Source organism: Zonotrichia leucophrys, chromosome 1 (genome assembly GCF_028769735.1).
Source record: "Zonotrichia leucophrys gambelii isolate GWCS_2022_RI chromosome 1, RI_Zleu_2.0, whole genome shotgun sequence".
NCBI lineage: Eukaryota > Metazoa > Chordata > Aves > Passeriformes > Passerellidae > Zonotrichia > Zonotrichia leucophrys.
In genome coordinates, this window is record NC_088169.1 from 15,318,029 (window position 1) to 15,332,879 (window position 14,851).

Here is a 14,851-nt window from a genome sequence, read left to right on the forward strand (position 1 = left end):
TTTTTCCCCTTGAACTGAAATTTAAAATCAGGATATAGAGGTTTTGTATCCCATCATTTTTGTTTAGAATACAAACTCACTTCTGCAGTGGAGTTGCTTCTGCATATGAGAACTGAAAAAGCTGTATTTACTAAATTTTAAATTTTAATTAAGGAACATGCTCAGAAATTAACATATCTACTCCAAGTTGTTTATGTAAGGTAGTCAAAATTTTGAGCATAACTGAGCAGCACTTTTAGGTAAGCTCAATTTGAGTTAACAGCAAAATCACTGCCTTGGAGGCAATGGGACAAGTAGACAAGGCATAAAATGCTGATGGTCCTCAGCCCACAGGAGTGCAAATGCCCAGTCAGGTGCCACAGGAAGGCTCAAAAGGGAATTAGGAATGAAAAATTAGATCATAAAAACAAAGCTCAGAAAAAGTAGACATTTCACTAACCTACTCCTGTGTCTGAGCATGCATGGGTTGTGTTGCCCAGAAGGATGTCAGGCAAAAAAACCCAACCCTCAACTTGTTAAATGCTCTTGGTTGCACAGGACTGATGGTGGATGCACTAAGTCAGAATAACACCCTCAGTGTCCCAGAAGGTGCTGCACTTTGTGCTATGCAGCAGTTTCACATGGAATACGTCTAACGTGAAACATTACCTCAGTTTCTCATAACTCTGCTTATTTAAAACCCTCCTGGGCATTAATTCCAGAGGGGAAGATACAGTAAATCTTAATGCTTCCTCCCTTGCCTCTCAGTGAGGATAAAACTAGGTGGTCAGACAACAGGACACCACTAATGATGTCCTCTCTAAAATGGAAAGAGGCTGTCAAAAAAGCAAACTGCCCTATTAAATTCAGCCAGACATCCTTATCAACTCCAGAGTGTGCAATCCAGGCTTCATGTGTTATTCATCCCGACTCCCAGATTTCACTGTGCCTAAAACCTGCCAAAGTGAAGACACTCTGCCTAAAATGCAGAGAAGCAAAGCCTAGAAGTGTACACAGGGTACCATTTCATAACATAGTGTTTAATCAGCAAACATAGATCCTTCTGAGACATACCATTTGCACTCTGCATTACAGCCCCCTCATTATAAAGAGGGAAGCCTCCCTAGACCTGTATTTCAGAATTTGAAATACCTGACCTTATTGAGAGTATATTTTTTACTGGCACTAACTCCTTCTTGAAAGCAAATCTGCCTAGGATGTCCCATGGATACACCTTGGCCACAGTGCATGATACTTGCTGCCAGTCATAGGAGCCCTTAGCTCCTCTGTCCTATTTTGTGAAAGCACTGCCACCTTGAACTTTATTTCTGCAGCTGGGAAGTTGCAACATGGGAGAAATTGTTCTGAGTTTCCCTTATTCTCTGGCTGGTTTGTATTTTTTTATTGGGAAAAAAAAGAAGAAAACCTCTCAGGCTTGGTACCTCAGCACAGTCATTTGGTACCTGTTTCAGTGAGCAGTCTTCCCTGACATAAAGCTGATCTTTCCTGAAACCCTTCACAGAGACTGGGCATCTCTCAGAGCTGCAAAATGCCAACATTAGCTCCTGCTCTGGCTTTTGACAGTGTTTTCAGAAATTTAGGGTCAAAAGGCAGGTTTCAGAGACTGGAGCATGAGGCTACTGTGTTCCTCTGGGGCAGCATTCACAAGACTGTGTGGGACCAAGCATGGGATGCCTGGAGATGCTGGAAACTTGCACAAGGGCTTGTGGTGATGGAGCAAAATGACAGGGATCATCTGTGAGTTTGCCCAGCCTTCAGAAGCCCTGTGAAATCTTTAAAAGGTGGCAGAAGTCACAGGAGGGAGATTGTAGCATCTTGTAAACACTCTGGAGGGTGAAACCAGTGCAGCAAACAAGCAGCTCTCAAGCCATTAATTGCCCCAGAAGGGCAGCCAGTAATTTGTTAGAATTTATGTAAAACTTTGTTACAGTTGTCCATGCCATATAGAAGGTATGCTATATAGAAGGTATTATCTGAAATTAAGATGATGGGGTAGCAACAAAAAGAGTCCTTGAACACATGTCAGGAAAAACAATAGTATTAAGAGTGCAGAAAAAGGACTGAAAACTTGCAGAACAAAGAGGCAAGAAACAACACAGAAGGAAAGGGGGTTTAACACAGCAAAGACAATCTAAGTGATTTCTTCCTGCTGCAAATCCCTTTTCAGACTCAAACACAGACATCAGTGCTTTTCTATCCATGTTCCCTGAATAAATTTGTATGGAGCCAGCACAGTGGAAAACTCCCTTGCACACTGCTGCAGGTCCCAGGTGTGAGTTCCCTGGAAAGTGTGCCAGTATTACCCCAGCCAGCCCTGCAGCACCTGGAGCCAGCAGCAGAGCTCCTGTCCCAGCACTCTCTGGGCAGATGACAACACCTGAGACTCCCTCAAATATGGCTGTTCTCCAAAGGCTTTTTCAGGGAGTATGCAAAAAAGGTGCAGGTTTTTCTGCAACTAAGTTGACTTAGTTGGCTTGCAGGATCAACAGCTAGCTACACTCTGCAGAGAGCTAGTAAACCCTAGTAATGCACAAACCAGAGAAGTCTTTGAAAATGAAACAACCACCACCAAAGATAATTTAAAGAAATAAAGAAAAAACTGAAACAAGCTTTCCTGGGACAAAACCTGGAAGCAGTCTCTCTAGAAGTGTTCTTTGCATTAAGTGGCAGAATCTGTCAAAACAGAGTGCAGACAGAGGTGGAGCCAGAGGGGAAGAGGTGACAGTGTCATGATATGCTGCTGTCTCCTTCTATTACCTCCCACTAGCAGAAAACAAACCCGAAAAGGCCCAACTTTTCCTTCACAACTGAATCACAGACATGCAAACACTGAGCCACAGCCTCCACAGCCTGCCCTCTGTGTCCAGGCTGCCTCTGAACAGCACAGCAAGGGGCATGCTGGTGCTGCAGGTCTGAACGTGGTTTGCCACTTGCATAATCAGGAACAAACACATGGAAAAGCTCAAATATCCCACAAGAGAATCCTCTTTGATTACAAAGCAAGAGACCATTACAAAATGGTGTCAATATGGAACATCTAAATGATTTACACAAAAGTCATTTGGGAAATAGAACAATCCATTAAGGATTAGCAGTGCAATGTTAATGTGATATAACAGGACAAAAATAAGCATCTGAACACACAACAAAGATAAACACAGGAACAACCCATATTTTCAATTTGCCATATATATCTAGGCATTATAGAAGAGTTGAAACACAGAACTATTTACAGGGTCAGTAAAGTCTTGAAATATCTATTTAAGACATAAAATGGTGACTGTCTGAGAGAAGATGCTTAATTGTTGCAAATCAGTGTAACTTTAGTACAAAATCAACAGAAATATGTTAAATTATAGCAGCTGGGGACAGCATCTGAAAAAAGTGTGGAGCTCCTAGTTTGTGGTGCAGTTATTTGAAAACAATTCTGCAAGAGAAGTTGGAAGAAACAGGACTGCATTTTACTATCTAATTTAAATTCAGGTGGTTCTAACAGTGAGAATGTAACAACAGAAAGCTGAGAGAACAAACTTTTGGCAATGGCATCTGACAACAGCAAAGGAGCTGCATTCTTGTCTTGCACAAAAAGCAATAGGAATGATTAAGCTTTAAAACACACACAAGCACACACAAGAACACACATAATCATCCAAGAGCCCAGAACTCTGTCAGGATCACAAATGTGTAAGGCAAATAAATATATTTAAAAGATTCTGATACCACATGAGGAAACATTCAACATGAGGTTAAAACATTTCTGAAAGAGAGAGGATTTCCTTTCTCCAGCCAGTTGCAATGTTTCATTTTCCCAGAGCAATGGAAGTGAAGGAGGCAGTGAGGTAGCGCACACAAGGTAGTGACTTAGCAGATGTAAGCAAACCTCTCAACTCAGAAACTGGATTTTGCACTTAGGAACACCACTTGCAGGAAATCCTCCTGCCTTTTACTGGGAAGGGCATTGGAAAAAGTCAGTGTTGCAAACAGAACATTGCAGTCATAGCAACAAACAATTCAACAGTTAAACTTTTCAACAGACAAGACAGTATTTTACTTCTGGTTTTATAATTTCAAGGTCAACAACTCATCATGAGCACTTGACCTGTCTAGCTGGTCATCAGTGACTGAAAAATAATCTCCTGTTAAAGCTTCAACCAAGGAAACCTCCTCACTCAAATAAAAAATATAAGCATGTGTATACAGGGAGATCACTTCAAAAATTACACCTTTGTTCTCCTTTTCTGGAAATTAGTATAGAAGGATGGAGAAACACCCAAGATGATTAAATCAAGCACTAGCCTTTTACTAGTAATTAGCATGCTATAAAATGCTACAACCAGGTACACAAAGGCATTGAAATTGACATTTAAAACACCTAAAAAAGCTCTTAGACCTTGCGATGGTATCTGTAAGTAGTGCCCAAACAGCACAGCAAAACCAGTAGAAAGTCTCCTTGACCCTTTCCATTTCAGTAAGGACATTTTTAGAAAAAAATTTTATATTTCTATCAGTAAAAACCCATTTGAAAACCAAATCTGAAGGCTAAAAATAGGACAAAATGTGCTGCACAGTTGATGAAATTTAACCCTGTTAATTAGACAGCTTCATTTCAGTCAGTAAGAATCTAATACTACCCTAATAAATGTATCAGTTTTTTGCAAAGTGTCATGCATGAACACAATTGAAATAGTGCCTTTTTAAACTTTTAATGGCATCAAATTTAATATCTGCAAGAGAAACCACTGTTTTCTCAAAGCAGCAGAAGAAAGTAAAGAATTGGAGATGTTTAGAAGGTAATGCCTAAAGCATAAGAACAATGGAAAACTTTTGATCTCTCCTAAGTATACCAAATAACATCCACATGAATTTTAATGCTCAACAAAGGTGCTAACTTTAATGAATCAACTTAGATAGATAGTTAATCATACAAAGCCTTCATTATCCTTTCCTCTCTCTTAACCATTTTTGTACTTATTTACTGCAGCGAAAAAGCTGAATTTGAAGGAATAGATAGCACAGACTCTTGGAGAGCTTCAAGGGCTATGCTGCCTTCGTTGCCTCTTCAATAACTTAATTGCAGTGCAACCCCACAAATCATGAGTGCAGGCTTCACCAACTGACCCTACAACCTGGGTGTGGACTCAACGTTGCTAGCAGCACATACCGAGAAGCTCCACAAATGACAGTGAAGGACAGAGCATGAAACAGACACAAAAATGTGTTTACATGTTCAGGACGGGCAGGGACCTTTTCTAATCCCTGGTTATTCAGGTTATGTTGGATAAGTAGGACTAATATTCCATGGAGTTTTTGTGCCAGATGACTGACAGTTACTCAGCATTATGGGGTTTTTTTAAGCCTCACTGGTCACTGTTGTTCTCTATATATTTTTTTTTATTTGAAATGCTTTTTTAATTTCTTTCCTTATAAATCACAATGAGAGGAACTGGGAAAATACCTTCTCTCTTTCAACTTCTTACAGATTTTGGGATGTCCTTTGACCTGCCTGCTTGGATACTGCACAATCACAGCCTGACCTGCACTCCAGGATTTACCAAGAGGTTTTTAAGCTCAGATGGGGCTGGCTGGAAATCTTACCAAGTATGTCCCTTAAAAACATGTTTGTTACTGGAGGAGGATACTGTGCAAGTGTAAACATGAAGAAAAGCATGGAAGCAAAATCCATTTAAGCTAAGGATTACTAGTAGAAGGGGATTGGTGACCAGCCTACAGGGAAATGTCTGGTGATTGAGAGGTCATGCAGCATTCTGGTTATTAGGCCTCATACACAAGGCAAACCAAAGAGGTGTGCAACAAGGGGGACCTGGTAAAACATGGGGGATGTTGAAAGACTGTTGGGGATATTTGATAGGAAAAAGGAAAAACAACCTCTACATAGCACAAACAGGACACTTGAAAGGCCACAGAAATATCCCATACTTACTTTTATCTTCCTGGTTTTCTTCTGCTGCTTTGCCTTCCTCCTCCTCCTCCTCCTCCACCTCCTTCTGCTGTGCTTCTTCGTGGTGGTCGGCAGCGCCGACCGAGAGGCTCTGGCAGCAGTGGTTGAAGCCGCTGTCCCGGGGCAGGGTGAAGCTTCGGGGCTTTCCCCCGTTGCCGTTCAGCGCCTGCATCCGCTCGCCCTCCACCAGGGGGAAGGGGCCGTAGTGGTCTTGCAGGTGGCACTTCTGGGTGGGCAAGGTGGACTGCCGCCGGTGCTCGGGGGACACCACGGCCACCTCAGAGAACACCGAGTCCTCCAGGGGCAGCGTCTGCAGGTAGTGCAGTCCCGAGCTGGTGAGCGGCGTCTCGATGAGGTCCTGCCAGGAGCGGCGCTGGCTCGCCGTCTTGCGCACCGGGGACTCGGTGGCGCTGCCGGCCACCTCCGGGCGGAACTCCTCGTGCGACGACTGCGACTGCGACGTCTCCGTGGACGACAGGCGGCTGTGCTTGGGCTCCACGTAGGGGCTTGTGCAGCTCATCTGCAACGGCAGCAAGGAGCAGGCTTCAGATCAATGCACTCCGAGAGATGCTCCTAATAATAACCTGTCGCTTCTCCTCATCAGCCATGGCTCGCAACCTTACCTAATTAACCTGTCCTGATCCTAATTTTAATGCATACCCATGTCTGTATGTCACAACAGTAGGTCAAATACTGATAGTTATTCATAGTAAGTATCTTTACTATGTCACTTAATCTATAAAATAAGCCATGAAAATTTGCAGAAAACTTTGCAAAATATGGCACTATGAAAGACATAGTAGAGATGTACCCGATTCATTCAAAACCTTAAAACTGCTATCCAAATGCCTTTTATCCTATTTTGCTTTTCTTTGGAATCATGCTTGCAGTGCTTCAGTATTGTCACTCAAAGGTCTATAATTTTGTGAGATAAAGTACTGCCTTCAAATTACACATCATGAATGATCTTTTTCCCCTGTATTTCCCCATTGTTCATTCCAAAAACCATATCCAAGTAAGATGCATTAGTTAACACTAAGTATGCAGAGATGAAAGTTAGAGTTTCCAGTGGAGAATAAGTTAGAGGTCTATAATATAGTTTTATGTCAACAACTGGTTCAAGCAAAATAATCCTCCTTTTTTCTAATTTATATTTCTCTATAAGAGAAACCTACTTTTTCACAATAAGAGAACACCTGGTACTGCTGTTTGCAATACAAGACAGAACATTTTTCTGCTGGCATTTCTCTGGAAATTCAAGTGTAATTTGTTACTGTAATGCTTCATAGAACAACTGCTGGAGCCTTAGAGAAGAGTCTGTGTTGTTCCTGATATAATAACATTTTCTCACAAAGTTGATAAGAGGGTGGTCAGGGATTGCATGGATGACTAGCTGTCCATCATGAATGAAGAACAAGAAGAAAGACTTCTGTAATTTAATCTATTTTGTACAGCAAGTGGGATTATAAATCCCTGTTCTCTACAAACCAGTGGAAACAGCAAAGGTGGCCATTGAAGTCTGCAATGTGTGTTTCTTAACCAATGCCTTCAGTCAAGCACTGACTAAAAAACCTCATGGCCGAGCTCCATCCTGGGTGCATGATTGTGCCCATGGGCAGGAGAGCAGGCAGGGGTGGCCCTTTGGGCACACATTCCCTTGCCAGGGCCAGCTGCAGGGGTGGCCCTCTGGGCACACATTCCCTTGCCAGGGCCAGCTGCAGGGGTGGCCCTTTGGGCACACACTCCCTTGCCAGGGCCAGCTGCAGGGGTGGCCCTTTGGGCACACACTCCCTTGCCAGGGCCAGCTGCAGGGGTGGCCCTTTGGGCACACATTCCCTTGCCAGGGCCAGCTGCAGGGGTGGCCCTTTGGGCACACACTCCCTTGCCAGGGCCAGCTGCAGGTGACTCACCGAGGGCGGCCGTGGGTAGGTGTCGTAGGGGGGCGGGGGGCTGTCCTGCTTCGGCGTCGATGGAGTGTCAGCCTCCTCCTTGTCACTCTCGCTCCAGTAATCTACGGGTCACACAAGGATCAGGTCAGAAACTGCCAGCACTTTTTGATGCAGTTTTGTATCAGAGATGTGCTTTCACAAAAGCAACATGAAATTCCTCCTTTGGTATTGTTGGTAGGGAAATACTAATGCTGATGCTGTCAGTCTTAGCTGCTGTAACTTGGAATTGTCTTAATCTAAAGAGGGAAAATCTAAACATTATGGGGTATAAGAAACCCAATGTCCCATTACAGAACTATTGGACAGCAATGTGAAAATGACCACAAATTTAACTCTTGTGCTTACCTTATAAATGCAACAGGCATACAGAATACTCTTAATACGTGTATCAGACTTTCAAATATTTATACAGCCATAAAAATAATTATGATTGGATATTTACTGGCTGAAAAATCCTGCAATAGTTTTTGAACTGAAATTATTAAAAACATTGTTTTGTCAAGTCTTGTTGACTGCAAATAACACCAACAAATGTATTTAACCAACTGGAAAATCAAACAGGTAGGAGTTATTGCACCCATGAATAATCAGTGCTATTTTTCTACCCTTTTTTCCATTATTTTCTACCAGACATGTTTTTCAGTTCAATTTCTAATAACAAACAGTGGTATTTAAGGCAAGACTTTATATCATACATCTACTTCATAAACAGCTGCTGCCCTGTTGCTCATGTAAGAACATAAAAGTGATATGGTAAGGAAAAATATGACAATGACATTTAAGAACAGAATTCAAAAAGAAGGATGAGAAAGTATAAAGGATATAGATTTTGTGGGTTAAGTTTAAGGTTTAATTAAAACATTTCATTTTTTCAGGAAATCAAGTCATAGCCAAGCTTATTTCAAAGGGGAAGAATATACTACATGGGAATTCATTATGTTACAAATATTTTTTGAAGTAGAAGGGCAACTAACTAAAAGGACACTGAACCTTAATATTTACTGCAAAAAAAAAAAAAACCCAGTTAACTGCTGATTCAGTTCAAGACAGACAACTCTTAACATTTTTGCACACTGTAAGACTTATGCAAACATTTCTGCTGTCACTTTGTTTCTGACTGCATCACCTCCCAGGATTTGGGTAAATCATTGTGTGACAGGACACTATAGCTCAGACTGCTCACAGATTAACCACTGGCAATTTTCACTTCACCTCAAGTGTTCAACAAAGTGCATCATTACTACTCTCTCTCTGATAAATAAGGAGAAAAAGACTGATTGCTGCTTCACAAATAATCTAAACTAAAAATCTGAGCTGGCACCACATGTAATCTTGTCTTTAATGATTTTCTCTCACGATTACTGTATTGTATGATCAGTGATCTACCATATTTAATCTTATTAAGACTTAAAGCATAAACTTACCTTTAAATGACATCACCTTGAACAGGAGTCTCTACGGTTTTGTATTTTTTTAGATTTCAGTATTGGTGGGGACAGCCTTATTTATCTATTCAATTTTTTCCACACAATAGCAATTCTGTTTTTACTCTAAGCCTTTTCATTTGCTTCCTGCAAGCTTACAGCTGAGACATTCTCTTTAAACAGTATAATAAATAAGTTGCATAAATAAAGCTTTTATGACTACAAAATAAAAAATAATCCTAACAGTTATGTCTCTAGACATCTGCAAATAATTATTTTCTGGTAAATGAACAACTAAACCAATGAAAACTCTTTTTCTAAATAAATCCTACTTTTAAGAAAACTTATTTCCAGTGACCTAAAACATTTGAAAATATTGACATGTAGGCATGTTTGTTCCTATTGCAGCAAAGCCTAATGGTGTGCTGTGTGGTGAGAGACCTGTCAGAACTGCATTGCTCAGTGACATTTCTGCAGACTTGGAGCTCAACTGTTTATTCTGAAAGCAAAATTTAGCAGCCTCAGTGCAGGTTCCAATTTTGGCTAAAAATACGAAGGTGTTCTTCCTGTCAAATCCACATACAAGAGAACACTGTGGGATGATGCTTTTGCACACCTTATCTCAGACAGGGAATTCTGTGGGCAGCCTATAGCTTGTCTTGAAAATTTCTGCAGTAACAGAGGTCAATTTTCAGATAAAATGTATGAAAATGGTCTCCCACCAATTTTTATAAATGCTCTGCTTTTAGCAACTGACTCATTAGAGTCCATGTAAAACATGTATGATGCTATGAAACAGCTGCTGTATCTCTCTCTGTAGATTTGTCCAATTCAGTGATGGACAAGCTCTATGCATCAGGCATATCGTGAAAGTTTTCTCAATGACTAACAGACAGAATATATTATATATAAACCAACACTGATCTGCCATTTCCTGAATAAATATACTCTATTTATATAAACTAGGGATTTTTTCCCTCAGATTTATGTGACTGGAAAGTATATAACTTCTCCATCCAAGGAAGTCCCTTGATGTATTGCTAACATGCATTGTATTTCACATGAAAAGTTGAAGGTATTTTTATAAAACTGTTCTGTACAGAATGTAACATTTTATTCAGCAGTACACCCACAATTCGATGATTCGTGCATCTCTGAAGCTCTTGAAATATATTTATGAACTTTAGATTCAGAACCATTCAACTCTTAATTGAGACAGATTTGACAACTCCTGTTGAATTGTTTCAGAGGTATTATAAAGCTTTGCTGCAAAAGGCTGAACCACATAGAAAGAAAAGAGCTTTTGTCAAATCAAATATGCAGATGACAATTGGTACAGTCGCTGAATATAGAAAATTCTAGCTTCACAGTTTCTCTAAGGGCAAAAATGCTTGAAGTGATAGAGAGGTTTTACTTTGCTAACTTTGCTAATTAGGGACAATACTGAGCTGTGTAACAGCCCTTGTGCTGGGAGCCAAGGAAAATCACCAGAGGCATTAAAACAGTGTATGGCAGTGAGGGGACAATGTGATTCTGCCTCCCACACTAAACACAACTAAGCAACACAAAGAGGACACAGTTCTACCTACCTGCCTGCAACAAATCAACATGAGTGAATGGTGTTAGTGTAACAAAGAACTCTGTCAGTGCCTAGGATATAATTTGCATAGTCAGTGGGGATTCACTGATTATCTTCAATAGGGAGACATTTTAATAATAAGCTACATGAGGCCTGAATGCACATCATCTCATGTCTATCTGGATCATCTGCTATTTTATTACACAGTGATTTCTTAGTAGCAAAAATATTTCTGCATGTCCATCTGGACTTTGAAAGGTGTATAATGTGTAATAGTGCACTTGGACACCATTAGCATAACATACACCTTTTCACTTACTGCCCCACATGGCAATGTAATTCTGGTGCCAACCTACTGTCAATAAAAATTGTAATTTGGCTTTGAATGCCAAAACAGAGGATTTCCTCGAAGACTCTGAGATTCAGAATTTGTTCACAGCCTCTTCAAGCAGTGACAACAGATGGTACACAGGTTCTTTCTAACAGGTTACAGTAGTGCTGCTTAGGAAATATGGTTCCCAAACTGATTTCCAGGTCTGGTAAGGCACTGAGAACATGACTGAAGAAGAATGATCATGGTGCTGCTATCCTGGGCTGTGGGAATCCAGAGGGCCTGGTGGCAAAAATGACATGCCAAAACCCAAAGTCTTTCTGATGAAGGCTTCAGAGCCACAGAATTAAAAACTGAGATTTTGACTGAGTGGGAAGCAGGCAGACAGGCATCTGGATAAGCTCTGGATCATCACAACCACTGCAATTTTCTGGTGCCTGCTGCTTGGTACATATGTTGAAAAGAGCATGAATTCAAAAGCTATCTGCTTGCCAAAGCAGATACTTAGATAGGAACCCTTCTGTGCATCCATGTCACTGGCAATTCCAAGAAACAGCCTCCACAACACAATTGGACTGACCCTTTCTTTTTTCTGTCTGCAATTACAACTTCTACTGCAACAGTTCAAAGAAAATCAACACATTATTTTATATATGCTGGTTTTTTGACCCATTAAATATTAGGCATAAAAAAATAAACATGTAAAATGTTGTAAGCCTACAACTCAAAGTGAAATGCCAACAGGGCTGTAGCAACACACTGCAATACAGTAAAACCAGTAGGAATCACAAAATTTAAGTGGCCTTAAAATTAAAGTCCTTAGAGTAAATCCAATTAACTCAACAGGCTTTAGAAAAATGGTTTTGTTCCCAAGACCAATTTCATGCACTCCTGCCCTCTGTGAATTCAAACACAAATGCAATGTTTCAAATATTTCTTTTAGCCTCCAGATTCTTAAGTTTCTTCTGGTAAGGGACACAGATTCCTTGGTACCATACAGTAGAGCTTACTGGCAGTACATCTGCTTTTTTAGCTATCTTTTGCGGTCTTCTCAGGAATAATCTCAGAAGTGTCTGCAGATCAGAGTCTGAAGGAATTAGTCAGAACTCCTGTCAGAGAAGGAATTCTCTAAAGCAATAACAGCAATACCCATATGTGATTTGCTTTCAGATGATGAGAATCAGGCCTGATACACAGCAGGGAAAAGAGAACAGATGAATTTGTGATAAGAGCTGACAGAAGAAAACAAAATAACAACACATTACCTTGCTCTTGTTTGATTCTCTCTCTTTCTGCATAGCCAGCAGCAAGCATGTTAATTCTGTTGAGCCATCTGAAATAATATTAAAAAAAACAGTGATACCCATCCAGCCTCTTAATTTTTGCATGCATTTCTAGCAAAAAACAAACCTAGAAGCATCTGAAGGAGATTAAGGACAATGTTATTTTTCATATCAGACAGCTGTTCTCTTTGATATTTTTATTCAGGGAGTCTCCAAAGATCTATGATTTTGCTGTTGAACAAACTGCTTTCACAGCAAGGATTTTGTTTCAAATGGAAAACCATGTATGATGTCAAACATCTGTAAAATAAAGGACTTAGAGATAATCAAAGAGTTGTTAAGTCTGCTGCTCACAGATATGCCATCACACAAATACTCCTGCTGTTTTGATTTCTTAAGAACAAATACCACTTTTCAGAGATTGAAGCAATATTTTAAGGCCTGAATTGGCAACTTAGCAGAGGAACAGAGCAGAAAATGGCAGTAAAAAGAAAAGGTTCGCTCCCAAACAGACATTGTGGTTTAATTATGCCATTATGTTTTAGAGCTTACCTACAGTGCCATGTACAAAGAAAGGATGCATATCAGAATTCACTTTTGTGTTTGTGTCACAGAAATGCAGGGAGAAAGACAGTTGCTTCAATGCCATTCACATCTAAGGTTTTAATCCCAATTTAGCTTTGAAAAAGTGCTTCCATAAACTGCACAAATTAAAAAAACAACCCCAAACAAAACTATACAAAAAATCCCAACACCCAAACACAAACTCCCCAAAACCCCAAAAAAACCAATCCAAAAAATGAGCTATTGCTGCTCTCTTCTAGTAGGGCCATCATTGCCAAGCATACACTGAACTGTCTGTAGCAGGGCAGTTTCAACCTGTGCTCTTCCCCCATGGGGCTCTCAGTGTATTCATCAGCCAAATGCTTACACTGAATCAGGTCCTTCATCAACGAGGCTTTAAACCACCACGGCAATCTCCCGTGTTGTCCAGTCCATGGTAAACCTGGAATTACTTGCTCCAGTCATCCCATAGCCAGAATTTGACAGGCCTGGTTTGCCAACCTACTGGCTTGCAATTTAACTGCTAGGGTATACAGAAAGACAACTGCAGTCAGGTTTGGGTTTTCTTCAGGAATGGGAAACCCCCATGTCAGAAACCTGTGCCTGATGGGTTTTGTTTGCATACTGCATGCAGAGAAGCAGGATGTTTGTCTCAGCAGAGGACATACCTTTGTAATGTCTCCTGCATGCCTGCCTTCGAGACATTGCAATGCAGAGCAAGCATCAAATCATAAAATACAGTTGTTCTCCTAGAAATTAACTCCTGTCATCATGGAGTCAGAGAACTACAGAATGCTTTAGGCTGGAAGGACCTTAACAATCTTCTAGTTACAAATCCTCCTGGCATGGGGGAAGGGACACTTTCCAGTGACTGCCACTGTCTTAGCACAAATAGTGACCACATTTTTGACCTGTCTACCATATTAATCATCCATAAATCATTGTACATTGGGAAGAAAGCTAGGGATTTGCACCTAAAATGATTGCAGAATACTTCATGTTACCACACAATCAAAATTTCTGCCAGAAGAATAGGGAAGCTGAAGAGGACACTCAGAATGAGTTGTAATTGTTAGGAAGTGCCATACAGTTGTAAAAACAAGCAGCACGCAGGAAGAGAATTCCAACAAACCTCATCTCAGACAATGATGTTATACCTTCAAAGCCAAAAGAAAAGCCATATTTTAGGCTCACATTTTTGCTATGTGAAGAACTCCTTTGGGGAATAAAGCTCAGCTGCCAGCTGAACCAGCTCTGCCAGCTCAAATCAGAGGCACAGAGGTAGGGACTTCACCCAGACCAACAAAGGCCACACACTTGTCTGTGCCCAAAGGGTAAAGCAGCACAAGATGACAAGCATCTGCTCTGTCAAATGGCATGGCAGACAGTGAGGATGGTGCTTTGCTTGCCTCTCACCTTTTCAGGGTTTCACATTCCCAGCTCAACCCCCAGTTTACCATCCTCACCTGCACTGCCAGCAGGGAGCAGCCACCTATGAGCCCCACTGGGTAGGGCTGCTGACCACAAAGCATTAGACAATGGAGCCATAAAGGTTCTCCTGTCCTTCATTCTGTCCTAAACATGAGATAGCATTTCCTGGTAAGTTTCCTTATGATTGAGGTAAACAGTTAAATTAATGAACACTCAACTGTCAGACAGTTGATGCTGCTTACAGAGATGACAGAAGACTGTTTCCAGGAAAGCATTATTTCCTGAAAAATAAAATCTAATGAGAGCCCAGGAAATGTGTAGCATTCTCTGA

The 14,851-nt window shown here is 40.9% G+C and overlaps 1 protein-coding gene across 7 annotated transcripts in view; it reads right to left on the reverse strand.

The window, feature by feature from the left end:
• The window catches only part of CNKSR2 (connector enhancer of kinase suppressor of Ras 2), a 209,482-nt gene that overhangs the window by 34,793 nt on the left and 159,838 nt on the right, over window positions 1-14,851 (reverse strand). For all 7 annotated transcript variants that reach the window (XM_064707352.1, XM_064707362.1, XM_064707373.1 and 4 more), the window contains 3 exons: window positions 12,508-12,575; window positions 7,870-7,970; window positions 5,942-6,479 (listed from right to left, as the gene is read on the reverse strand). In XM_064707352.1, coding sequence (XP_064563422.1) covers window positions 5,942-6,479; window positions 7,870-7,970; window positions 12,508-12,575 — 707 coding nt within the window. The remainder of the gene's footprint in view (window positions 1-5,941; window positions 6,480-7,869; window positions 7,971-12,507; window positions 12,576-14,851) is intronic.